At 56.2% G+C, this 25,821-nt stretch overlaps 2 protein-coding genes across 2 annotated transcripts in view; one reads left to right on the forward strand and one right to left on the reverse strand.

Moving 5' to 3' along the window:
- Positions 1-407: 407 nt before the first annotated feature.
- LOC122923238 (serine/threonine-protein phosphatase 2A 56 kDa regulatory subunit delta isoform-like) lies at positions 408-22,496 on the reverse strand. Its single transcript, XM_044274017.1, has 4 exons — positions 22,205-22,496; positions 14,378-14,452; positions 2,371-2,542; positions 408-412 (listed from the first exon to the last, which is right to left on the reverse strand). The coding sequence occupies exons 1-4, from the start codon at positions 22,232-22,234 to the stop codon at positions 408-410; spliced, it is 282 nt and encodes a 93-aa protein (XP_044129952.1). The 5' UTR covers positions 22,235-22,496.
- Positions 22,497-23,341: 845 nt separating this feature from the next.
- The window catches only part of PEX6 (peroxisomal biogenesis factor 6), a 43,221-nt gene continuing 40,741 nt past the window's right edge, over positions 23,342-25,821 (forward strand). The window contains exon 1 of the mRNA XM_044274018.1: positions 23,342-24,004. Within this exon, the coding sequence (XP_044129953.1) occupies positions 23,525-24,004 (480 nt within the window). The 5' untranslated portion in view covers positions 23,342-23,524. The remainder of the gene's footprint in view (positions 24,005-25,821) is intronic.

Genomic DNA, 25,821 nt, shown 5'->3' on the forward strand with positions numbered 1-25,821 from the left:
GGCCTGAGTCAACCGGGCCCCAGAGCCAGGAAGGCCTGAAGTCAACCGGGCCCCAGAGCCAGGAAGGCCTGAAGTCAACCGGGCCCCAGAGACAGGAAGGCCTGAAGTCAACCGGGCCCCAGAGCCAGGAGGCCTGAAGTCAACCGGGCCCCAGAGACAGGAAGGCCTGAAGTCAACCGGGCCCCAGAGACAGGAAGGCCTGAAGTCAACCGGGCCCTGAAGCCATAGAGCAGGGATGCCCAACCTGCGGCCCTCCAGCTGTTGCAAAACTACAACTCCCAGCATGCCAGGGCAGCCTACAGGTATCAGCCTACAGCAGTAAATGATGGGAGTTGTAGTTTTACCACAGCTGGAGGGCCGCAGGTTGACATCCTTGAGATAGAATATCAAAGATTCAAAAATCTCAATCACGCTAAAGGCACCAAACAGATTCACACCAACCACACAACACAAGTATTCGCTGCATACCCCGTCCAATCCATCACGAGGTGCTCCCGGAGAGGAAACACGACTGAGGAGGAAGCGGCTGTTCCCTTTTAATTGCTCAGAAAACAAGTGCCTTGTGATTGATGGGGGAGAGATAACATGGCCAGAAGTCTATGTTATCCTTCCCCCCCCCCGAGACATGTACAGTTATACTGGGAAAGAGAACCTGTGTCTCTCCTCTGTGCAGCCTGTCCGCACGCCCCCTGCTCCTCCTCCACACTGACTGAAGGGGGGCAGCTTTACCTCTTACAGATGCGAGTATAATCTTGTTTAAAATGTGTTAAGATTTTAAGCAAGAACGAGATCGCAGTGCTAGGTGATCTACATGGAGATACAGCCTTCAGAAATCGGAGGACTGGACATGCATCTCCACTGGGATCCATTTCTAAGAACTGACACTTGCCATGTATGCTGCCACGCCATCACGGTCTTGTTGAAAAGCTTAGATTAGCTTTGGCCCTCATGCCCACAATGTCATTTCATGCTTGGTTTTGGTGATCCGACAGAACATGTCTTATTCTGCTCCGCCTTTCTACCGAAGTGGCCCCCTCCTACAGACACACAGCCCTGAACGTCCGTCCAAAACTACTGCCCCTGCCTTAACCAACACCGTGTGATTGTTTGGGGAAGGGGGGGGGGTTAGTAATATATTTATTTTTACATTTTTCTTTTACTCCACTTAGAGAGCTTGAATATGCAATTGGTTGTTTGGGGGTAGAGAGCGTGGCGAGTAACGATGGGGGGGAGAGAGCGTGGCGAGTAACGATGGGGGGGAGAGAGCGTGGCGAGTAACGATGGGGGGGAGAGAGCGTGGCGAGTAACGATGGGGGGGAGAGAGCGTGGCGAGTAACGATGGGGGGGAGAGAGCGTGGCGAGTAACGATGGGGGGAGAGAGCGTGGCGAGTAACGATGGGGGGAGAGAGCGTGGCGAGTAACTATGGGGGGGGGGAGAGAGCGTGGCGAGTAACTATGGGGGGAGAGAGCGTGGCGAGTAACTATGGGGGGGGAGAGAGCGTGGCGAGTAACTATGGGGGGGAGAGAGCGTGGCGAGTAACTATGGGGGGGGAAGAGCGTGGCGAGTAACTATGGGGGGGGGAGCGTGGCGAGTAACTATGGGGGGAGAGCGTGGCGAGTACTATGGGGGGAGAGAGCATGGCGAGTAACTATGGGGGGGGAAGAGCGTGGCGAGTAACTATGGGGGGAGAGCGTGGCGAGTAACTATGGGGGGGGGAGCGAGCGTGGCGAGTAACTATGGGGGGGGGGAGAGCGTGGCGAGTAACTATGGGGGGGAGAGAGCGAGCGTGGCAAGTAACTATGGGGGGGAGAGAGCGTGGCGAGTAACTATGGGGGGGGAGAGAGCGTGGCGAGTAACTATGGGGGGGGATGAGAGCGTGGCGAGTAACTATGGGGGGGGAGAGAGCGTGGCGAGTAACTATGGGGGGGGAGGAGAGCGTGGCGAGTAAAACTATGGGGGGGGGAGAGCGTGGCGAGTAACTATGGGGGGGGAGAGAGCGTGGCGAGTAACTATGGGGGGGGGAGGAGAGCGTGGCGAGTAACTATGGGGGGGGAGAGAGCGTGGCGAGTAACTATGGGGGGGAGAGAGCGTGGCGAGTAACTATGGGGGGGGGATAGAGCGTGGCGAGTAACTATGAGGGGGGGGGAGAGCGTGGCGAGTAACTATGGGGGGGGGAAGAGCGTGGCGAGTAACTATGGGGGGAGAGAGCGTAGCGAGTAACTATGGGGGGGAGAGAGCGTGGCGAGTAACGATGGGGGAGAGAGCGTGGCTAGTAACGATGGGGGGGCCCCCCCTCAGAGCCTAGCACAGTGACACTGAGGCCGGGGATTTTGCCGCTGACGGCTGCGGAGCCGCACACGGCCTCTTACCTTTCAGCGGTGGAAGTTTGTGCAGTTCTCTGTTCTTGCTGAGGCTGAATCTGGATGAACTCTGCCTTCGCTCCCGCTTCACCACTTGTCCTCCACCGCCATACTGGATCTTGTTTAGCTGAGTTGTGGGCGGAGCGCTGGGGCTGGGGCGCTTGTTCACCCCCTGCTGAGCCTGCAGACAGAAGTACAGCAGGTTACTACCAGGGAGCGCTGGGGATCATGGCCGACGCATCAGGTAGACATAGTGCCCTATACATCTCCGTACCGTGATCCACACCGCCAGCAATCTACACCTCGCCCTATACATCTCCGTACCGTGATCCACACCGCCAGCAATCTACACCTCGCCCTATACATCTCCGTACCGTGATCCACACCGCCAGCAATCTACACCTCGCCCTATACATCTCCGTACCGTGATCCACACCGCCAGCAAGCTACACCTCGCCCCGCACATCTCCGTACCGTGATCCACACCGCCAGCAATCTACACCTCGCCCTATACATCTCCGTACTGTGATCCACACCGCCCCGCACATCTCCGTACTGTGATCCACACCGCCCCGCACATCTCGTACCGTGATCCACACCGCCAGCAATCTACACCTCGCCCTATACATCTCCGTACCGTGATCCACACCGCCCCACACATCTCCGTACTGTGATCCACACCGCCCCGCACATCTCCGTACCGTGATCCACACCGCCAGCAATCTACACCTCGCCCTATACATCTCCGTACCGTGATCCACACCGCCCCGCACATCTCCGTACTGTGATCCACACCGCCCCGCACATCTCCGTACCGTGATCCACACCGCCAGCAATCTACACCTCGCCCTATACATCTCCGTACCGTGATCCACACCGCCCCGCACATCTCCGTACTGTGATCCACACCGCCAGCAATCTACACCTCGCCCTATACATCTCCGTACCGTGATCCACACCGCCCCGCACATCTCCGTACTGTGATCCACACCGCCCCGCACATCTCCGTACCGTGATCCACACCGCCAGCAATCTACACCTCGCCCTATACATCTCCGTACTGTGATCCACACCGCCCCGCACATCTCCGTACTGTGATCCACACCGCCCCGCACATCTCCGTACTGTGATCCACACCGCCCCGCACATCTCCGTACCGTGATCCACACCGCCAGCAATCTACACCTCGCCCTATACATCTCCGTACCGTGATCCACACCGCCCCGCACATCTCCGTACTGTGATCCACACCGCCCCGCACATCTCCGTACCGTGATCCACACCGCCAGCAATCTACACCTCGCCCTATACATCTCCGTACTGTGATCCACACCGCCCCGCACATCTCCGTACTGTGATCCACACCGCCCCGCACATCTCCGTACTGTGATCCACACCGCCCCGCACATCTCCGTACCGTGATCCACACCGCCAGCAATCTACACCTCGCCCTATACATCTCCGTACTGTGATCCACACCGCCCCGCACATCTCCGTACTGTGATCCACACCGCCCCGCACATCTCCGTACTGTGATCCACACCGCCCCGCACATCTCCGTACTGTGATCCACACCGCCCCGCACATCTCCGTACCGTGATCCACACCGCCAGCAATCTACACCTCGCCCTATACATCTCCGTACCGTGATCCACACCGCCCCGCACATCTCCGTACTGTGATCCACACCGCCCCGCACATCTCCGTACTGTGATCCACACCGCCCCGCACATCTCCGTACTGTGATCCACACCGCCCCGCACATCTCCGTACCGTGATCCACACCGCCAGCAATCTACACCTCGCCCTATACATCTCCGTACCGTGATCCACACCGCCCCGCACATCTCCGTACTGTGATCCACACCGCCAGCAATCTACACCTCGCCCTATACATCTCCGTACCGTGATCCACACCGCCCCGCACATCTCCGTACCGTGATCCACACCGCCAGCAATCTACACCTCGCCCTATACATCTCCGTACCGTGATCCACACCGCCCCGCACATCTCCATACTGTGATCCACACCGCCAGCAATCTACATGCAGGGTCCACACTGCCCTACACATCTCCGTACTGTGATCCACACCGCCCCGCACATCTCCATACTGTGATCCACACCGCCCTGTAATCTACACCTCGCCCTATACATCTCCGTACCGTGATCCACACTGCCCTACACATCTCCATACTGTGATCCACACCGCCCTGTAATCTACATGCAGGGTCCACACTGCCCTACACATCTCCGTACTGTGATCCACACCGCCCCGCAATCTACATGCAGCTCAAGCCTCCAGTGGTGGCAGCCCACTGATCTGATATGGACGACCTATTCTGAGGATAAGGAGTCAATATCGAAGTTCTGGAAAATGAGGCTCCAGAAAAATCAAGTACTAGACCTGGAGGCAGAAGCTCTCAGGTCAGCACTCTTCCAGTCAGCTTTGCCCCCTGCTCGCTCCTCCTCTCCTTCCGTCCCTCGGCTCCTCCCTGCTCCCTCCTCCCTCAGCTCCTCCCTGCTGGCTCCTCCTCTCCTTCCTCAACTCCTCCCTGCTCCCTCCTCCTCTCCTTCCTCAGCTCCTCCTCTCCTCTCCTACCTCAGCTCCTCCCTGTTCGCTTCTCCACTCCTTTCGTCCCTCAGCTCCTCCTCTCTTCCCTCGGATCCTCCTCTCCTCTCATACCTCAGCTCCTCCCTGTGCGCTCCTCCTCTCCTCTGACCCCTCAGATCCTTCCTGCTTGCTCCTCCTCTCCTCTGATCCTCCCTGCTTGCTGCTCCTCTTATACCTCAGCTCCTCCCTGCTCGCTCCTCTTTTTCTGTCATCCCTCGGTTCCTCTCTGCTCGCTCCTCCTCTCCTCTCTTACTTCAGCACCTCCCTGCTCACTCCTCCTCTCCTTTCGTCCCTCAGCTCCTCCCTGTTTGCTCCTCCTCTCATACCTCAGCTCCTCCCTGATGGCTCCTTCTCGGATTCCTCAGATCCTCCCTGCTGGCTCCTTCTCTCCTCTCATCCCTTAGCTCCTCCCTGCTCGCTCCTCCTATCCCTTAGCTCCTCCCTGCTCGCTCCTCCTCTCATACCTCAGCTCCTCCTCTCCTTCAGTCCCTCAGATCCTCCCTGCTTGATCCTCAGATGCTCTATGCTCGCTTCTCCTCTCATCCATTGGCTCCTCATCTCCCTCCGCTCTGCCCTGCTCGCTCCTCAGATCCTCTCTGCTAATCCCTTGGCTCCTCCCTGCTCAATCCTCGGATCCTCTGTCCTCGCGCCTCCTCTCCGCTCATTCCCCAGGCATTTCCCTGCCCGCTCCTTCTCTACTCCCGTCCCTTGGCTCCTCCTCTCCGTTAGCTCCTCAACATTCGTCCCTTCTCTCCCTCCTGCTCACCATCTGCTGCAGTCAGAGAACCCCTTTATCTGTATCCACAGGATAAACGTCATCTGCTGCAGTCAGAGAACCCCTTTATCTGTATCTACAGGATAAACATCATCTGCTGCAGTCAGAGAACCCCTTTATCTGTATCTACAGGATAAACGTCATCTGCTGCAGTCAGAGAACCCCTTTATCATCATCTACAGGATAAACGTCATCCGCTGCAGTCAGAGAACCCCTTTATCTGTATCTACAGGATAAACGTCATCTGCTGCAGTCAGAGAACCCCTTTATCTGTATCCACAGGATAAACGTCATCTGCTGCAGTCAGAGAACCCCTTTATCTGTATCTACAGGATAAACATCATCTGCTGCAGTCAGAGAACCCCTTTATCTGTATCTACAGGATAAACGTCATCTGCTGCAGTCAGAGAACCCCTTTATCATCATCTACAGGATAAACGTCATCCGCTGCAGTCAGAGAACCCCTTTATCTGTATCTACAGGATAAACGTCATCCGCTGCAGTCAGAGAACCCCTTTATCTGTATCTACAGGATAAACGTCATCTGCTGCAGTCAGAGAACCCCTTTATCATCATCTACAGGATAAACGTCATCTGCTGCGGTCAGAGAACCCCTTTATCATCATCTACAGGATAAACGTCATCCGCTGCAGTCAGAGAACCCCTTTATCTGTATCTACAGGATAAACGTCATCTGCTGCAGTCAGAGAACCCCTTATCTGTATCTACAGGATAACGTCATTTGCTGCAGTCAGAGAACCCCTTTATCTGTATCTACAGGATAAACATCATCCGCTGCAGTCAGAGAACCCCTTTATCTGTATCTACAGGATAAACGTCATCTGCTGCAGTCAGAGAACCCCTTTATCTGTATCTACAGGATAAACGTCATCTGCTGCAGTCAGAGAACCCCTTTATCTGTATCTACAGGATAAACGTCATTTGCTGCAGTCAGAGAACCCCTTTATCTGCATCTACAGGATAAACGTCATCCGCTGCAGTCAGAGAACCCCTTTATCTGTATCTACAGGATAAACATCATCTGCTGCAGTCAGAGAACCCCTTTATCTGTATCTACAGGATAAACGTCATCTGCTGCAGTCAGAGAACCCCTTTATCTGTATCTACAGGATAAACGTCATTTGCTGCAGTCAGAGAACCCTTTATCTGCATCTACAGGATAAACGTCATCTGCTGCAGTCAGAGAACCCCTTTATCTGTATCTACAGGATAAACGTCATCTGCTGCAGTCAGAGAACCCCTTTATCTGTATCTACAGGATAAACGTCATCTGCTGCAGTCAGAGAACCCCTTTATCTGTATCTACAGGATAAACGTCATCTGCTGCAGTCAGAGAAACCCCTTTATCTGTATCTACAGGATAAACGTCATTTGCTGCAGTCAGAGAACCCCTTTATCTGTATCTACAGGATAAACGTCATTTGCTGCAGTCAGAGGAACCCCTTTATCTGTATCTACAGGATAAACATCATCCGCTGCAGTCAGAGAACCCCTTTATCTGTATCTACAGGATAAACGTCATTTGCTGCAGTCAGAGAACCCCTTTATCTGCATCTACAGGATAAACGTCATCTGCTGCAGTCAGAGAACCCCTTTATCTGCATCTACAGGATAAACGTCATCTGCTGCAGTCAGAGAACCCCTTTATCTGTATCTACAGGATAAACGTCATCTGCTGCAGTCAGAGAACCCTTTATCTGTATCTACAGGATAAACGTCATCTGCTGCAGTCAGAGAACCCCTTTATCTGTATCTACAGGATAAACGTCATCTGCTGCAGTCAGAGAACCCCTTTATCTGTATCTACAGGATAAACGTCATTTGCTGCAGTCAGAGAACCCCTTTATCTGTATCTACAGGATAAACATCATCCGCTGCAGTCAGACAACCCCTTTATTATCATTTAGCCTTTAAAGGAACACAAGCTCAACAAGGAACAATAAAGACAAAACGGAAGCGCGCTGCTCGCGGTCTATAAGACTACGTATTACTCTGGAAATAAAAGGCGAGCTACGTGTTTCAGCCGCCAGCTTCATCAGGCTTGATAATCAGAAGGAAATACATCTATACAGGGCCGACCACAACCGGCGGGAAAGGGTTAGGGTGGAAGACAAGAACAAACTACAGAGACATCCAGAAGACGAGGAACGGACTGAAAGAGAACAAAGTACAGAGACATCCAGAAGACGAGGAGCGTAGTGCACACAGCAGCAGGGAGGTGACCATGGCAGCCAGAGCTTCAGTAGTGTCTGACAGAGCTCTATAGGGTGAATAGGACCTCACACTCTCCCTGCTGTCCTGTGTATAGTGCACACAGCAGCAGGGAGGTGACCATGACAGCCAGGGCTTCAGTAGTGTCTGATAGAGCTCTATTGTGGTGACTAGGACCGCACACTCTCCCTGCTGCTCTGTGCATAGTGCACACAGCAGCAGGGAGGTGACCATGACAGCCAGGGCTTCAGTAGAGTCTGATAGAGATCTATCAGGGTGAATAGGACCTCACACTCTCCCTGCTGTCCTGTGTATAGTGCACACAGCAGCAGGGAGGTGACTATGGCTGCCAGGGCTTCAGTAGTGTCTGATAGAGCTCTATTGTGGTGACTAGGACCGCACACTCTCCCTGCTGCCCTTTGCATAGTGCACACAGCAGCAGGGAGCTCACCATGGCAGCCAGAGCTTCAGTAGTGTCTGATAGAGATCTATTGTGGTGACTAGGACCTCACACTCTCCCTGCTGTCCTGTGTATAGTGCACACAGCAGCAGGGAGGTGACCATGGCAGCCAGGGCTTCAGTAGTGTCTGACAGAGCTCTATTGTGGTGACTAGGACCGCACACTCTCCCTGCTGTCCTGTGTATAGTGCACACAGCAGCAGGGAGCTCACCATGGCAGCCAGGGCTTCAGTAGTGTCTGACAGAGCTCTATTGTGGTGACTAGGACCGCACACTCTCCCTGCTGCCCTTTGCATAGTGCACACAGCAGCAGGGAGCTCACCATGGCAGCCAGAGCTTCAGTAGTGTCTGATAGAGCTCTATTGTGGTGACTAGGACCTCACACTCTCCCTGCTGTCCTCTGCATAGTGCACACAGCAGCAGGGAGCTCACCATGGCAGCCAGGGCTTCAGTAGTGTCTGATAGCGCTCTATTGTGGTGACAAGGACCTCACAGTCTCTCTGCTGCCCTGTGCATAGTGCACACAGCAGCAGGGAGCTCACCATGGCAGCCAGGGCTTCAGTAGTGTCTGATAGAGCTCTATTGTGGTGACTAGGACCTCACACTCTCCCTGCTGTCCTCTGCATAGTGCACACAGCAGCAGGGAGCTCACCATGGCAGCCAGGGCTTCAGTAGTGTCTGATAGCGCTCTATTGTGGTGACAAGGACCTCACAGTCTCTCTGCTGCCCTGTGCATAGTACACACAGCAGCAGGGAGCTCACCATGGCAGCCAGGGCTTCAGTAGTGTCTGACAGAGATCTATTGTGGTGACAAGGACCTCACAGTCTCTCTGCTGTCCTGTGCATAGTACACATAGCAGCAGGGAGGTGACCATGGCAGCCAGGGCTTCAGTAGTGTCTGATAGCGCTCTATTGTGGTGACTAGGACCTCACATTCTCCCTGCTGTCCTGTGCATAGTACACACAGCAGCAGGGAGGTTACCATGGCAGCCAGGGCTTCAGTAGAGTCTGACAGAGCTCTATTGTGGTGACTAGGACCTCACAGTCTCCCTGCTGTCCTGTGTATAGTGCACACAGCAGCAGGGAGGTTACCATGGCAGCCAGGGCTTCAGTACAGTCTGACAGAGCTCTATAGGGTGACTAGGACCTCACACTCTCCCTGATGCCCTGTGCACACAGCAGCAGGGAGGTTACCATGGCAGCCAGGGCTTCAGTAGAGTCTGATAGAGCTCTATTGTGGTGACTAGGACCTCACACTCTCCCTGCTGTCCTGTGTATAGTGCACACAGCAGCAGGGAGGTGACCATGGCAGCCAGGGCTTCAGTAGAGTCTGACAGAGCTCTATCAGGGTGACTAGGACCTCACACTCTCCCTGCTGTCCTGTGTATAGTGCACACAGCAGCAGGGAGGTTACCATGGCAGCCAGGGCTTCAGTACAGTCTGACAGAGCTCTATAGGGTGACTAGGACCTCACACTCTCCCTGATGCCCTGTGCACACAGCAGCAGGGAGGTGACCATGGCAGCCAGGGCTTCAGTAGAGTCTGATAGAGCTCTATTGTGGTGACTAGGACCTCACACTCTCCCTGCTGTCCTGTGCATAGTGCACACAGCAGCAGGGAGGTTACCATGGTAGCCAGGGCTTCAGTACAGTCTGACAGAGCTCTATAGGGTGACTAGGACCTCACACTCTCCCTGATGCCCTGTGCATAGTGCACACAGCAGCAGGGAGGTGACCATGGCAGCCAGGGCTTCAGTAGAGTCTGATAGCGCTCTATTGTGATGACTAGGACCTCACAGTCTCCCTGCTGTCCTGTGTATAGTGCACACAGCAGCAGGGAGCTGACCATGGCAGCCAGGGCTTCAGTAGAGTCTGATAGAGCTCTATTGTGGTGACTAGGACCCCACACTCTCCCTGCTGTCCTGTGTATAGTACACACAGCAGCAGGGAGGTGACCATGGCAGCCAGGGCTTCAGTACAGTCTGACAGAGATCTATTGTGGTGACTAGGACCTCACACTCTCCCTGCTGTCCTGTGTATAGTGCACACAGCAGCAGGGAGGTGACCATGGCAGCCAGGGCTTCAGTAGAGTCTGATAGAGCTCTATTGTGGTGACTAGGACCTCACACTCTCCCTGCTGTCCTGTGCATAGTGCACACAGCAGCAGGGAGGTTACCATGGTAGCCAGGGCTTCAGTACAGTCTGACAGAGCTCTATAGGGTGACTAGGACCTCACACTCTCCCTGATGCCCTGTGCATAGTGCACACAGCAGCAGGGAGGTGACCATGGCAGCCAGGGCTTCAGTAGAGTCTGATAGCGCTCTATTGTGATGACTAGGACCTCACAGTCTCCCTGCTGTCCTGTGTATAGTAAACACAGCAGCAGGGAGGTGACCATGGCAGTCAGGGCTTCAGTAGTGTCTGATAGAGCTCTATTGTGGTGACTAGGACCTCACAGTCTCCCTGCTGTCAAGTGTATAGTGCACACAGCAGCAGGGAGGTTACCATGGCAGCCAGGGCTTCAGTAGTATCCTGGCTGCCATGGTAAACGATCGGAGCCCCATGATTACACAGCTGGGGGTCCGATCAGAAGCTGCCACTGCACCACCAATGAAGAGGAGCGGAGGGGACCCTGTGGCCACTGCCACCAATGGTTATAATACTGGGGGGGGGGGGGGGGGGGCGCACTGCGCCACCAATGATTATTAACGTTTAATACAGGAGGTGGGTGTGTCGGCGCAGAATCACACAGCCGACACCCTGCCTCTGACAGGGAGCTGCGATCACCTGAGGGGTTAACTGCGGCCGATCGCAGCTTCCTGTCATATAGGCTGGGCACCGCCTCCTGTATTTGTATTAGACCTTAAAGGATAACTGTCGTATATATATATATTTTTTGAGTATTGGATTGTGGTGATTAATATCTCCTTGGTGGCCCTATTTCAACTTTTCACTGTGTATTCAATTACCCCTTAATTCCACAGTTTTGTTCCCTGTACTTCCTACTCTTACCTGTGCCTAAAATAAGGTTGCCAGGCAGGGCCCGCCTCTCTCTGTTGCCAGGCAGGGCCCGCCTCTCTCTGTTGCCAGGCAGGGCCCGCCTCTCTCTGTTGCCAGGCAGGGCCCGCCTCTCTCTGTTGCCAGGCAGGGCCCGCCTCTCTCTGTTGCTAGTCATGGTCCGTCTGTCTGTTGCTAGGCATGGTCCGTCTATGTGTTGCTAGGCAGGGTCCGTCTGTCTGTTGCCAGGCAGGGCCCGCCTCTCTCTGTTGCCAGGACGGAGCACGCTGCATCGTGCAGGGTCAGATTCCTGACAGCCAGGGACTGTAAGTAAATGATTAGCGCCAGGTCCTCCCCAGCAGCTGATAACAGTGCCCGGGCTGTGTGCACTTCTCCCTGTCCCTGCTCTTGGCAGACGCTCCCTCACTCAGCAGAGCTGGAGAATGCAGAGTTGGAGCAGCGCAGAGCAGGGAAGGGAGATCTGCCGTCTGCTCAGTGTATACATGACAGCAATGTGTGGTAAGAGGACCCCTCTGTGCTGCAGGAGATTAACCCTTTAGGGGGGAGGGCTCTGGTTACTGACACTTTTGGGGGGCTATTGTTTCTGGCTAGTGAGGGCAGGCGGGATTAGCCTCAGGGGGAGGCCATCTTAACTGAATAGTGAGATTGCAGTTTTATGCAGACTGGTTGCTGAGGGCTGAATCTTATTAAATATGGGGTAAGTCAGTCTAATAGGAACTGATTCTGGAGTATCATGCTATTAGTAACTACATATATGAACATTGGAATTAGGGTCTAAGTGTGACAGTTATCCTTTAACTGTCATTGGTGGCGCAGGGCGCCCGCCCCTCTCTCCTCAGTGACAGCGCGGCACAGGGGAAGGAGAGAGTGACACCTTCTCCCCTGTGCTGCTAAGGGAACGTGGCGCGCTGACAGCAGTGCGCCCATGTTCTGTGATACTAGACTGCGCAGCAGCACAGCCCGGTGTAAAAAAAAATGGAAATCTCAGTACCAAACAGATACTGGCATAAAAGTATCGATTGGGTATCGAAATTTCGATACCCAAGACAACCCTAGTACAGAGACATCCAGAAGAGGTGCATCGGACTCAAGTGGAGTGAAAGAGAACAAAGTACATAGACATCCAGAAGACGAGGAGCAGACTCAAGTGGAGTGAAAGAGAACAAAGTACATCCAAAAGACATGGAGTGGAGTGAAAGAGAACAAAGTACAGAGACACCCAGAAGACGAGGAACGGACTCAGGTGGAGTGAAAGAGAACAAAGTACAGAGACATCCAGATGATGAGGAGCAGACTCAAGTGGAGTGAAAGAGAACAAAGTACATCCAAAAGACATGGAGTGGAGTGAAAGAGAACAAAGTACAGAGACATCCAGAAGACGAGGAGCAGACTCAAGTGGACTGAAAGAGAACAAAGTACAGAGACATCCAGAAGACGAGGAGCAGACTCAAGTGGAGTGAAAGAGAACAAAGTACATCCAAAAGACATGGAGTGGAGTGAAAGAGAACAAAGTACAGAGACACCCAGAAGACGAGGAACGGACTCAGGTGGAGTGAAAGAGAACAAAGTACAGAGACATCCAGATGATGAGGCATGGACTCAGGTGGAGTGAAAGAGAACAAAGTACAGAGACATCCAGATGATGAGGCATGGACTCAGGTGGAGTGAAAGAGAACAAAGTACAGAGACATCCAGAAGACGAGGAGCGGACTCAGGTGGAGTGAAAGAGAACAAAGTACAGAGACATCCAGAAGACGAGGAGCGGACTCAGGTGGAGTGAAAGAGAACAAAGTACAGAGACATCCAGACGATGGGGCGTGGACTCAGGTGGAGTGAAAGAGAACAAAGTACAGAGACATCCAGAAGACGAGGAGCGGACTCAGGTGGAGTGAAAGAGAACAAAGTACAGAGACATCCAGAAGACGAGGAGCGGACTCAGGTGGAGTGAAAGAGAACAAAGTACAGAGACATCCAGACGATGGGGCGCGGACTCAGGTGGAGTCAAAGAGAACAAACTACATCCAAAAGACATGGGGCCAGATTTATCATTAGCTCAGGTCAGAATAATGGAGTGAAAAAGTCCCAAACGCTAAAACTGCGCACAAATTTGCTACTTTTTTCTGCACTGTGCTCGCCAGTTTTCTGAAAGTGGGCGTGTTTTCTTATGTAAATGAATCTCTAGACAGATTTACTATTGGGACTATTTAAAAAGTCGCAAAAAAGTCGCAATTTTTCACTCCAGTGAGGACCATGCTTATCTTATGAGACTTTTTAATAGAACATGCGACTTTTTCATAAAAACGTGCGACTTTTGTAAAGCTGCTTACTGACGGATAAACTGCTACCGTCAAACCACATTTATTACAGTCTTAAAGGGCCGATCATAAATCTGACTTGGCTAAAACGGACTTTAGCCATATGTGAAAGTGGAGTGAGCGGTCAGAGTCGTGAGAAATCTGGCCCGTGGAGTGAAAGAGAACAAACGACAGAGACATCTAGAAGACGAGGCGCGGACTCAGTACAATCCTCATTTATTTATATTGTTTTTCGGATGTTTTTAGTAAATAATCTTATAGACGGCCCAGCAGAGCGCGAGTTTCTATGCGTTTCCGGACCCTGGGGAGCGAGCGCAGCAGCCTGACCGATCCTCTTAGAGAGTGCACCATTCCCCGTGCTGGGTCCGGATCTGCACCTCATTACTCGGGAAGGTGTTCTCCTCTCGAGTCCTTATCTGGGAATCCAAAGGCATTAGATGGGAACACCCCCGATTGTTCTTAATTCTGCAGTGTCTTTAGAGGGTTACTCCCACCTCTCACAAGGACACGATCCTGGGGGGGTGACCTCAGTCACATCAGACAATCTCCCCACAGAGCACTATGACATCAAGGAGCGACCACCAAGACAGAAGAAGGCAAACTCACCTCCTCCGCTGCAGCCCCTCCGGCATCTTTCCCGTTCTTCACGGACCCTCTCCCTGCGGAGACCTTCACCGGCTCCTGCCCAGAAGAAGGAGCGTCACTTAGCGGTCTCTGAGCACAGCCGTCAGTTTATCTCTGGATTCACTGTGGTCTCTGTCGGTGCGGGGCCGTCTCTCACTTGTCCTCCCCCCTGTCCGTCCGTCAGTGCGGGGACGGCCCTCCCCCTGTCCGTCCGTCAGGGAGGGGCCGTCTCTGTCAGTGAGGGGCCGTCTCTCTCTCTCTCTGTCAGTGAGGGGCCGTCTCTCTCTCTCTCTGTCAGTGAGGGGCCGTCTCTCTCTCTCTCTGTCAGTGAGGGGCCGTCTCTCTCTCTCTCTGTCAGTGAGGGGCCGTCTCTCTCTCTCTCTGTCAGTGAGGGGCCGTCTCTCTCTCTCTCTGTCAGTGAGGGGCCGTCTCTCTCTCTCTGTCAGTGAGGGGCCGTCTCTCTCTCTCTCTGTCAGTGAGGGGCCGTCTCTCTCTCTCTCTGTCAGTGAGGGGCCGTCTCTCTCTCTCTCTGTCAGTGAGGGGCCGTCTCTCTCTCTCTCTGTCAGTGAGGGGCCGTCTCTCTCTCTCTCTGTCAGTGAGGGGCCGTCTCTCTCTCTCTCTGTCAGTGAGGGGCCGTCTCTCTCTCTCTCTGTCAGTGAGGGGCCGTCTCTCTCTCTCTCTGTCAGTGAGGGGCCGTCTCTCTCTCTCTCTGTCAGTGAGGGGCCGTCTCTCTCTCTCTCTGTCAGTGAGGGGCCGTCTCTCTCTCTCTGTCAGTGAGGGCCGTCTCTCTCTCTCTCTGTCAGTGAGGGGCCGTCTCTCTCTCTCTCTGTCAGTGAGGGGCCGTCTCTCTCTCTCTCTGTCAGTGAGGGGCCGTCTCTCTCTCTCTCTGTCAGTGAGGGGCCGTCTCTCTCTCTCTCTGTCAGTGAGGGGCCGTCTCTCTCTCTCTCTGTCAGTGAGGGGCCGTCTCTCTCTCTCTCTGTCAGTGAGGGGCCGTCTCTCTCTCTCTCTGTCAGTGAGGGGCCGTCTCTCTCTCTCTCTGTCAGTGAGGGGCCGTCTCTCTCTCTCTCTGTCAGTGAGGGGGCCGTCTCTCTCTCTCTCTGTCAGTGAGGGGCCGTCTCTCTCTCTCTCTGTCAGTGAGGGGCCGTCTCTCTCTCTCTCTGTCAGTGAGGGGCCGTCTCTCTCTCTCTCTGTCAGTGAGGGGCCGTCTCTCTCTCTCTCTGTCAGTGAGGGGCCGTCTCTCTCTCTCTCTGTCAGTGAGGGGCCGTCTCTCTCTCTCTCTGTCAGTGAGGGGCCGTCTCTCTCTCTCTCTCTGTCAGTGAGGGGCCGTCTCTCTCTCTCTGTCAGTGAGGGGCCGTCTCTCTCTCTCTGTCAGTGAGGGGCCGTCTCTCTCTCTCTCTGTCAGTGAGGGGCCGTCTCTCTCTCTCTCTGTCAGTGAGGGGCCGTCTCTCTCTCTCTCTGTCAGTGAGGGGCCGTCTCTCTCTCTCTCTGTCAGTGAGGGGCCGTCTCTCTCTCTCTCTGTCAGTGAGGGGCCGTCTCTCTCTCTCTCTGTCAGTGAGGGGCCGTCTCTCTCTCTCTCTGTCAGTGAGGGGCCGTCTCTCTCTCTCTGTCAGTGAGGGGCCGTCTCTCTCTCTCTCTGTCAGTGAGGGGCCGTCTCTCTCTCTCTCTGTCAGTGAGGGGCCGTCTCTCTCTCTCTCTGTCAGTGAGGGGCCGTCTCTCTCTCTGTGTCAGTGAGGGGCCGTGTCTCTCTCTCTCTCTGTCAGTGAGGGGCCGTGTCTCTCTCTCTCTGTGTCAGTGAGGGGCCGTGTCTCTCTCTCTCTCTGTCAGTGAGGGGCCGTGTCTCTCTCTCTCTCTGTCAGTGAGGGGCCGTGTCTCTCTCTCTCTCTGTCAGTGAGGGGCCGTGTCTCTCTCTCTCTCTGTCAGTGAGGGGCCGTGTCTCTCTCTCTCTCTGTCAGTGAGGGGCCGTGTCTCTCTCTCTCTCTGTCAGTGAGGGGCCGTGTCTCTCTCTCTCTGTCAGTGAGGGGCCGTGTCTCTCTCTCTCTCTGTCAGTGAGGGGCCGTGTCTCTCTCTCTCTCTGTCAGTGAGGGGCCGTCTCTCTCTCTCTCTGTCAGTGAGGGGCCGTGTCTCTCTCTCTGTGTCAGTGAGGGGCCGTGTCTCTCTCTCTCTGTCAGTGAGGGGCCGTCTCTCTCTCTCTCTGTCAGTGAGGGGCCGTCTCTCTCTCTCTCTGTCAGTGAGGGGCCGTCTCTCTCTCTCTCTGTCAGTGAGGGGCCGTCTCTCTCTCTCTCTGTCAGTGAGGGGCCGTCTCTCTCTCTCTCTGTCAGTGAGGGGCCGTCTCTCTCTCTCTCTGTCAGTGAGGGGCCGTCTCTCTCTCTCTCTGTCAGTGAGGGGCCGTCTCTCTCTCTCTCTGTCAGTGAGGGGCCGTCTCTCTCTCTCTCTGTCAGTGAGGGGCCGTCTCTCTCTCTCTCTGTCAGTGAGGGGCCGTCTCTCTCTCATTCTGTCAGTGAGGGGCCGTCTCTCTCTCTCTCTGTCAGTGAGGGGCCCTCTCTCTCTCTCTGTCAGTGAGGGGCCGTCTCTCTCTCTCTGTCAGTGAGGGGCCGTCTCTCTCTCTCTGTCAGTGAGGGGCCGTCTCTCTCTCTCTGTCAGTGAGGGGCCGTCTCTCTCTGTGTCAGTGAGGGGCCGTCTCTCTCTGTGTCAGTGAGGGGCCGTCTCTCTCTCTCTCTGTCAGTGAGGGGCCGTCTCTCTCTCTCTCTGTCAGTGAGGGGCCGTCTCTCTCTCTCTCTGTCAGTGAGGGGCCGTCTCTCTCTCTCTGTCAGTGAGGGGCCGTCCTCTCTCTCTCTGTCAGTGAGGGGCCGTCTCTCTCTCTCTCTGTGTCAGTGAGGGGCCGTCTCTCTCTCTCTCTGTGTCAGTGAGGGGCCGTCTCTCTCTCTCTCTGTGTCAGTGAGGGGCCGTCTCTCTCTCTCTCTGTCAGTGAGGGGCCGTCTCTCTCTCTCTGTGTCAGTGAGGGGCCGTCTCTCTCTCTCTCTGTGTCAGTGAGGGGCCGTCTCTCTCTCTCTCTGTGTCAGTGAGGGGCCGTCTCTCTCTCTCTCTGTCAGTGAGGGGCCGTCTCTCTCTCTCTCTGTCAGTGAGGGGCCGTCTCTCTCTCTCTCTGTCAGTGAGGGGCCGTCTCTCTCTCTCTCTGTCAGTGAGGGGCCGTCTCTCTCTCTCTCTGTGTCAGTGAGGGGCCGTCTCTCTCTCTCTCTCTGTCAGTGAGGGGCCGTCTCTCTCTCTCTCTGTCAGTGAGGGGCCGTCTCTCTCTCTCTGTCAGTGAGGGGCCGTCTCTCTCTCTCTGTCAGTGAGGGGCCGTCTCTCTCTCTCTGTCAGTGAGGGGCCGTCTCTCTCTCTCTGTCAGTGAGGGGCCGTCTCTCTCTCTCTGTCAGTGAGGGGCCGTCTCTCTCTCTCTGTCAGTGAGGGGCCGTCTCTCTCTCTCTGTCAGTGAGGGGCCGTCTCTCTCTCTCTGTCAGTGAGGGGGCCGTGTCTCTCTCTCTCTCTGTCAGTGAGGGGCCGTCTCTCTCTCTCTCTGTCAGTGAGGGGCCGTCTCTCTCTCTCTCTGTCAGTGAGGGGCCGTCTCTCTCTCTCTGTCAGTGAGGGGCCGTCTCTCTCTCTCTCTGTCAGTGAGGGGCCGTCTCTCTCTCTCTCTGTCAGTGAGGGGCCGTCTCTCTCTCTCTGTCAGTGAGGGGCCGTCTCTCTCTCTCTCTCTGTCAGTGAGGGGCCGTCTCTCTCTCTCTGTCAGTGAGGGGCCGTCTCTCTCTCTCTGTCAGTGAGGGGCCGTCTCTCTCTCTCTGTCAGTGAGGGGCCGTCTCTCTCCGTCAGTGAGGGGCCGTCTCTCTCTCTCTCTCTGTCAGTGAGGGGCCGTCTCTCTCTCTGTGTCAGTGAGGGGCCGTCTCTCTCTCTCTCTCTGTCAGTGAGGGGCCGTCTCTCTCTCTCTGTGTCAGTGAGGGTCCGTCTCTCTCTCTCTGTGTCAGTGAGGGGCCGTCTCTCTCTCTCTGTCAGTGAGGGGCCGTCTCTCTCTCTCTGTGTCAGTGAGGGGCCGTCTCTCTCTCTCTCTGTCAGTGAGGGGCCGTCTCTCTCTCTCTCTGTCAGTGAGGGGCCGTCTCTCTCTCTCTCTGTGTCAGTGAGGGGCCGTCTCTCTCTCTCTGTGTCAGTGAGGGGCCGTCTCTCTCTCTGTGTCAGTGAGGGGCCGTCTCTCTCTCTCTCTGTGTCAGTGAGGGGCCGTCTCTCTCTCTCTGTCAGTGAGGGGCCGTCTCTCTCTCTCTCTGTCAGTGAGGGGCCGTCTCTCTCTCTCTGTCAGTGAGGGGCCGTCTCTCTCTCTCTCTGTCAGTGAGGGGCCGTCTCTCTCTCTCTCTGTCAGTGAGGGGCCGTCTCTCTCTCTCTCTGTGTCAGTGAGGGGCCGTCTCTCTCTCTCTGTCAGTGAGGGGCCGTCTCTCTCTCTGTCAGTGAGGGGCCGTCTCTCTCTCTCTCTGTCAGTGAGGGGCCGTCTCTCTCTCTCTGTGTCAGTGAGGGGCCGTCTCTCTCTCTCTCTGTCAGTGAGGGGCCGTCTCTCTCTCTCTCTGTCAGTGAGGGGCCGTCTCTCTCTCTCGGTGTCAGTGAGGGGCCGTCTCTCTCTCTGTCAGTGAGGGGCCGTCTCTCTCTCTCTGTGTCAGTGAGGGGCCGTCTCTCTCTCTCTCTGTCAATGAGGGGCCGTCTCTCTCTCTCTCTGTCAGTGAGGGGCCGTCTCTCTCTGTCAGTGAGGGGCCGTCTCTCTCTCTGTCAGTGAGGGGCCGTCTCTCTCTCTCTCTGTCAGTGAGGGGCCGTCTCTCTCTCTCTCTCTCTCTGTCAGTGAGGGGCCGTCTCTCTCTCTCTGTCAGTGAGGGGCCGTCTCTCTCTCTCTCTGTCAATGAGGGGCCGTCTCTCTCTCTCTCTGTCAGTGAGGGGCCGTCTCTCTCTCTCTGTGTCAGTGAGGGGCCGTCTCTCTCTCTCTCTGTCAGTGAGGGGCCGTCTCTCTCTCTCTCTCTGTGTCAGTGAGGGGCCGTCTCTCTCTCTCTGTCAGTGAGGGGCCGTCTCTCTCTCTCTGTCAGTGAGGGGCCGTCTCTCTCTCTCTGTCAGTGAGGGGCCGTCTCTCTCTCTCTGTCAGTGAGGGGCCGTCTCTCTCTCTCTGTCAGTGAGGGGCCGTCTCTCTCTCTCTGTCAGTGAGGGGCCGTCTCTCTCTCTCTGTCAGTGAGGGGCCGTCTCTCTCTCTCTGTCAGTGAGGGGCCGTCTCTCTCTCTCTGTCAGTGAGGGGCCGTCTCTCTCTCTCTGTCAGTGAGGGGCCGTCTCTCTCTCTCTGTCAGTGAGGGGCCGTCTCTCTCTCTGTCAGTGAGGGGCCGTCTCTCTCTCTGTCAGTGAGGGGCCGTCTCTCTCTCTCTCTGTCAGTGAGGGGCCGTCTCTCTCTCTCTCTGTCAGTGAGGGGCCGTCTCTCTCTCTCTCTGTCAGTGAGGGGCCGTCTCTCTCTCTCTCTGTCAGTGAGGGGCCGTCTCTCTCTCTCTGTCAGTGAGGGGCCGTCTCTCTCTCTCTGTCAGTGAGGGGCCGTCTCTCTCTCTCTGTCAGTGAGGGGCCGTCTCTCTCTCTCTGTCAGTGAGGGCCGTCTCTCTCTCTCTGTCAGTGAGGGGCCGTCTCTCTCTCTCTGTCAGTGAGGGGCCGTCTCTCTCTCTGTCAGTGAGGGGCCGTCTCTCTCTGTCAGTGAGGGGCCGTCTCTCTCTCTGTGTCAGTGAGGGGCCGTCTCTCTCTCTCTCTGTCAGTGAGGGTCCGTCTCTCTCTCTGTGTCAGTGAGGGGCCGTCTCTCTCTCTCTGTGTCAGTGAGGGGCCGTCTCTCTCTCTCTGTGTCAGTGAGGGTCCGTCTCTCTCTCTGTGTCAGTGAGGGGCCGTCTCTCTCTCTCTGTCAGTGAGGGGCCGTCTCTCTCTCTCTCTGTCAGTGAGGGGCCGTCTCTCTCTCTCTCTGTCAGTGAGGGGCCGTCTCTCTCTCTCTGTGTCAGTGAGGGGCCGTCTCTCTCTCTGTGTCAGTGAGGGGCCGTCTCTCTCTCTCTGTCAGTGAGGGGCCGTCTCTCTCTGTGTCAGTGAGGGGCCGTCTCTCTCTCTCTCTGTCAGTGAGGGGCCGTCTCTCTCTGTGTCAGTGAGGGGCCGTCTCTCTCTCTGTGTCAGTGAGGGGCCGTCTCTCTCTCTCTGTCAGTGAGGGGCCGTCTCTCTCTCTGTCGGGGTCTCTCTCTCTCTGTCAGTGAGGGGCCGTCTCTCTCTCTCTGTCAGTGAGGGGCCGTCTCTCTCTCTCTGTCAGTGAGGGGCCGTCTCTCTCTCTCTGTCAGTGAGGGGCCGTCTCTCTCTCTCTGTCAGTGAGGGGCCGTCTCTCTCTCTCTGTCAGTGAGGGGCCGTCTCTCTCTCTCTCTGTCAGTGAGGGGCCGTCTCTCTCTCTCTCTGTCAGTGAGGGGCCGTCTCTCTCTCTCTCTGTCAGTGAGGGGCCGTCTCTCTCTCTCTCTCTGTCAGTGAGGGGCCGTCTCTCTCTCTCTCTCTGTCAGTGAGGGGCCGTCTCTCTCTCTCTCTGTCAGTGAGGGGCCGTCTCTCTCTCTCTCTGTCAGTGAGGGGCCGTCTCTCTCTCTCTCTGTCAGTGAGGGGCCGTCTCTCTCTCTCTCTCTGTCAGTGAGGGGCCGTCTCTCTCTCTCTCTCTCTGTCAGTGAGGGGCCGTCTCTCTCTCTCTCTGTCAGTGAGGGGCCGTCTCTCTCTCTCTCTGTCAGTGAGGGGCCGTCTCTCTCTCTCTCTGTCAGTGAGGGGCCGTCTCTCTCTCTCTCTGTCAGTGAGGGGCCGTCTCTCTCTCTCTCTGTCAGTGAGGGGCCGTCTCTCTCTCTCTGTGTCAGTGAGGGGCCGTCTCTCTCTCTCTGTGTCAGTGAGGGGCCGTCTCTCTCTCTCTCTGTCAGTGAGGGGCCGTCTCTCTCTCTCTGTGTCAGTGAGGGGCCGTCTCTCTCTCTCTGTGTCAGTGAGGGGCCGTCTCTCTCTCTCTGTGTCAGTGAGGGGCCGTCTCTCTCTGTCAGTGAGGGGCCGTCTCTCTCTCTCTCTGTCAGTGAGGGGCCGTCTCTCTCTCTCTCTGTCAGTGAGGGGCCGTCTCTCTCTCTCTCTGTCAGTGAGGGGCCGTCTCTCTCTCTCTCTGTCAGTGAGGGGCCGTCTCTCTCTCTCTGTCAGTGAGGGGCCGTCTCTCTCTCTGTCAGTGAGGGGCCGTCTCTCTCTCTCTGTCAGTGAGGGGCCGTCTCTCTCCGTCAGTGAGGGGCCGTCTCTCTCTCTCTCTCTGTCAGTGAGGGGCCGTCTCTCTCTCTGTGTCAGTGAGGGGCCGTGTCTCTCTCTTTCTGTGTCAGTGAGGGGCCGTCTCTCTCTCTCTCTCTGTCAGTGAGGGGCCGTGTCTCTCTCTGTCAGTGAGGGGCCGTGTCTCTCTCTTTCTGTGTCAGTGAGGGGCCGTCTCTCTCTCTCTCTGTCAGTGAGGGGCCGTCTCTCTCTCTCTGTGTCAGTGAGGGGCCGTCTCTCTCTCTGTGTCAGTGAGGGGCCGTCTCTCTCTCTCTGTCAGTGAGGGGCCGTCTCTCTCTCTCTCTGTCAGTGAGGGGCCGTCTCTCTCTCTCTCTGTCAGTGAGGGGCCGTCTCTCTCTCTCTGTGTCAGTGAGGGGCCGTCTCTCTCTCTCTGTCAGTGAGGGGCCGTCTCTCTCTCTCTGTCAGTGAGGGGCCGTCTCTCTCTGTGTCAGTGAGGGGCCGTCTCTCTCTCTGTGTCAGTGAGGGGCCGTCTCTCACCTTCTCTTTCTTAGGTTTATTATAAGGCATGTCTCTTGCCGTCTCTCGTCCTCTCAGGAGGTCTCTGCGGATTTTCAGTGGCGTCCGGCGTGTGACGTCATGCAGCCGACGAAGTGACGTTCCCACATTACGTGTTGCTATGGTAACAGTTACTCGTTCCGTCTTCTAGAGGTAAAATCCATCGTGCAGCAAGCCCCGCCCACAAGTCACGTCCTCGCGGCCATTTTTCTCCACCTCGAACAAACCGCCATATCCATAAGTCGGAGTGGTTGTGAGGGCTTTGATCATGTGACGTCATTAAATCATATCACGTGATCTCCCACAATGGCGTCAAAAGTCCATGCGCGGTAGGGCCCTGCTGACGTCATATCTCCACGCCATGCAATGACGTCACTAGTATGCGTCTCCTCGAGCTGGAATTAGATCCCGGAAGTGGCTGTTATGGTTGATTCCCGGTACCCAGGGGGCCCTCTGCTGTTTGTCCGGACCAGGGGGCCCCTGACTCCGCGGCGCTTCCTGCTCAGCACTCCTCCGCCGCTGGACTGGGTGCTGCTGGGGGTGCCGAGCCGCAGGACGCCCGCTCCCCGGGGACCACTGCTCGTCCGTCGGGGAGAGGTGCTGCCTGCGACCGGAGCCCTGATATTAGACACCCGGCCCACCCTCCTGGGCGTCCTGGGGCCCAACACTCGCATCAGCCGCATAGAGGTTAAGGGGGACCGCCTGGGGCGAGGAGGGGGACCCCAGAAAGAAGAGGGGGGTCCCCGGAGAGGTGAAGGGGACACCTGGGGGGGACAGGAGGAAGAGGGGGGCACCTGGGGGAGACTGGAGAAGGTGGCGGGGCCGGAGGTAGAGGGGGGCACCTGGGGGGGACCGGAGAAGGAGGGGGGCACCTGGGGGGGACCGGAGAAGGTGGGGGGATCGGAGGTAGAGGGGGGCACCATGGGGGGTCTGGAGGAAGAGGGGGGCACCTGGGAGGGACTAGAGGGGGATCTGGAGGAAGATGGGGGTCCCCGGGGAGGTCAGAGAGGTAAGGTGGGCACCTGGGGGCGACTGGAGGAAAAGGGGGATCCCCGGAGAGTTGAGGGGGGCACCTGGGCCGGACCAGAGGTAGAGGGGGATCCTCGGGGAGGGCAGAGAGGTGAGGGGGGCATCTGGGGGGCACCAGAGAAAGTGGGGGGTTCGGAGGAAGAGGGGGGTCCCCGGGGAGGGCAGAGAGGTGAGGGGAGAGTGGAGGAAAAGGGGGGTCCCTGGGGGGCCCAGCAGGAGGCGGCACCACCCTGTGGACGCCATGTGGGGGTCCCCTGCTCAGACAGTGCGACTATGGATAGTTCACTGCGGTTTCTGGACGTTGCTGCGGGCGCCCCTGATCTCCATTCTCCGCTGGTCTCCAGTTTTGCTAGGGCCTCCCTTCCTTTGAGGCTCCGTGTGGCCCCTATTGATGCCCAGTCATTGGTTCGGACAGGGAGGCTGCAGGAAGTTGGGGGTCCCGTGGATCGGTGCTCCGCCCTGTGGGTGAGCAGGAAGCAGCTGCGGGCGATGGGTCTGTACCACCGGGAGTGGGTGTGGGTGTCTCTACCGCCAGAGAGGAGCGGCACCAGGAAGGCGCCTGCGCAGGGTGACAGGGGGCGACACCTGGCGATGATAGTGGCGGCAGACCTCTGGTTGGGGCACCCGCACAAGTACAACCACCTGCTGAGCAGCCCCTGCCTGGCACCCACAAACCGCACTGCTGTCATCTCTGCCACCCTCGCCTTCAACCTCGCCTGTGGCACCAGCTCTGTCAGCGAGGTCCTCATTCAGGTGAGAATCGGGTTTTCCCGGCCGGGATGGACCTGACGTATTGGGTAGTCACAGTAGCCGTGATAACAGTCCACAGGGGCCACAGACGTGTGCAGGAATACAGATATGTCCACAGGGGCCACAGACGTGTGCAGGAATACAGATATGTCCACAGGGGCCACAGACGTGTGCAGGAATACAGATATGTCCACAGGGGCCACAGACGTGTGCAGGAATACAGATATGTCCACAGGGGCCACAGACGTGTGCAGGAATACAGATGTGTCCACAGGGGCCACAGACGTGTGCAGGAATACAGATGTGTCCACAGGGGCCACAGACGTGTGCAGGAATACAGATGTGTCCACAGGGGCCACAGACGTGTGCAGGAATACAGATGTGTCCACAGGGGCCACAGACGTGTGCAGGAATACAGATATGTCCACAGGGGCCACAGACGTGTGCAGGAATACAGATATGTCCACAGGGGCCACAGACGTGTGCAGGAATACAGATATGTCCACAGGGGCCACAGACGTGTGCAGGAATACAGATGTGTCCACAGGGGCCACAGACGTGTGCAGGAATACAGATGTGTCCACAGGGGCCACAGACGTGTGCAGGAATACAGATGTGTCCACAGGGGCCACAGACGTGTGCAGGAATACAGATGTGTCCACAGGGGCCACAGACGTGTGCAGGAATACAGATGTGTCCACAGGGGCCACAGACGTGTGCAGGAATACAGATGTGTCCACAGGGGCCACAGACGTGTGCAGGAATACAGATGTGTCCACAGGGGCCACAGACGTGTGCAGGAATACAGATGTGTCCACAGGGGCCACAGACGTGTGCAGGAATACAGATGTGTCCACAGGGGCCACAGACGTGTGCAGGAATACAGATGTGTCCACAGGGGCCACAGACGTGTGCAGGAATACAGATGTGTCCACAGGGGCCACAGACGTGTGCAGGAATACAGATGTGTCCACAGGGGCCACAGACGTGTGCAGGAATACAGATGTGTACACAGGGGCCACAGACGTGTGCAGGAATACAGATGTGTCCACAGGGGCCACAGACGTGTGCAGGAATACAGATGTGTCCACAGGGGCCACAGACGTGTGCAGGAATACAGATGTGTCCACAGGGGCCACAGACGTGTGCAGGAATACAGATGTGTCCACAGGGGCCACAGACGTGTGCAGGAATACAGATGTAACGGATCGCCTAGCACCCCGACCGGGTACCTCCGTCGATAGATGCTCCTAGTGCTTTCCGAGGACTCCAAGCACTCCACTTGACACCGTACGCACTGCAGACCCCACGAACCGCCGCAGCTTGGTTGGGGTCTCACCGTCTCCTACCCACCCTGGACCTACGACAAGGCTCCAGGCTCCAGTGAGTGAACCTCTCCTACAGCCAGAGAGCAGGAACAGCTCTTACAAGAGCTAGTAGTTATGCCAGGGGAGTATAGCAAATCTTCAGCTTATAGCAATCCCCCAGTGTCGATCAGTTATCCAAACACCAGCCTCAACATGATGAAGGGTAAAGCAGGAACACTTTATTGAACACACAGCATTGATTTATACACATCTTCCAACAAGGTTACCACCCACAGGGTTTTGTAAAAACAGCCAATAACCACGTACAATACACTCAGACACTCCCACACAAAATCCTCCCCTCTGCCTGTGATACAATTACCCCACACACTGGGTTGATGTAATCATCATAGGCAGGAGAATACACAATGTCTTCTGTCCTGGAGACAACCGAGACGCAATTCAATTATCTCTCAGGACAAAGGGACATCACCAATACACACAGAGAGACAA

This window comes from Bufo gargarizans, unplaced genomic scaffold, assembly GCF_014858855.1.
Source record: "Bufo gargarizans isolate SCDJY-AF-19 unplaced genomic scaffold, ASM1485885v1 original_scaffold_1390_pilon, whole genome shotgun sequence".
Classification (NCBI taxonomy): Eukaryota; Metazoa; Chordata; class Amphibia; order Anura; family Bufonidae; genus Bufo; species Bufo gargarizans.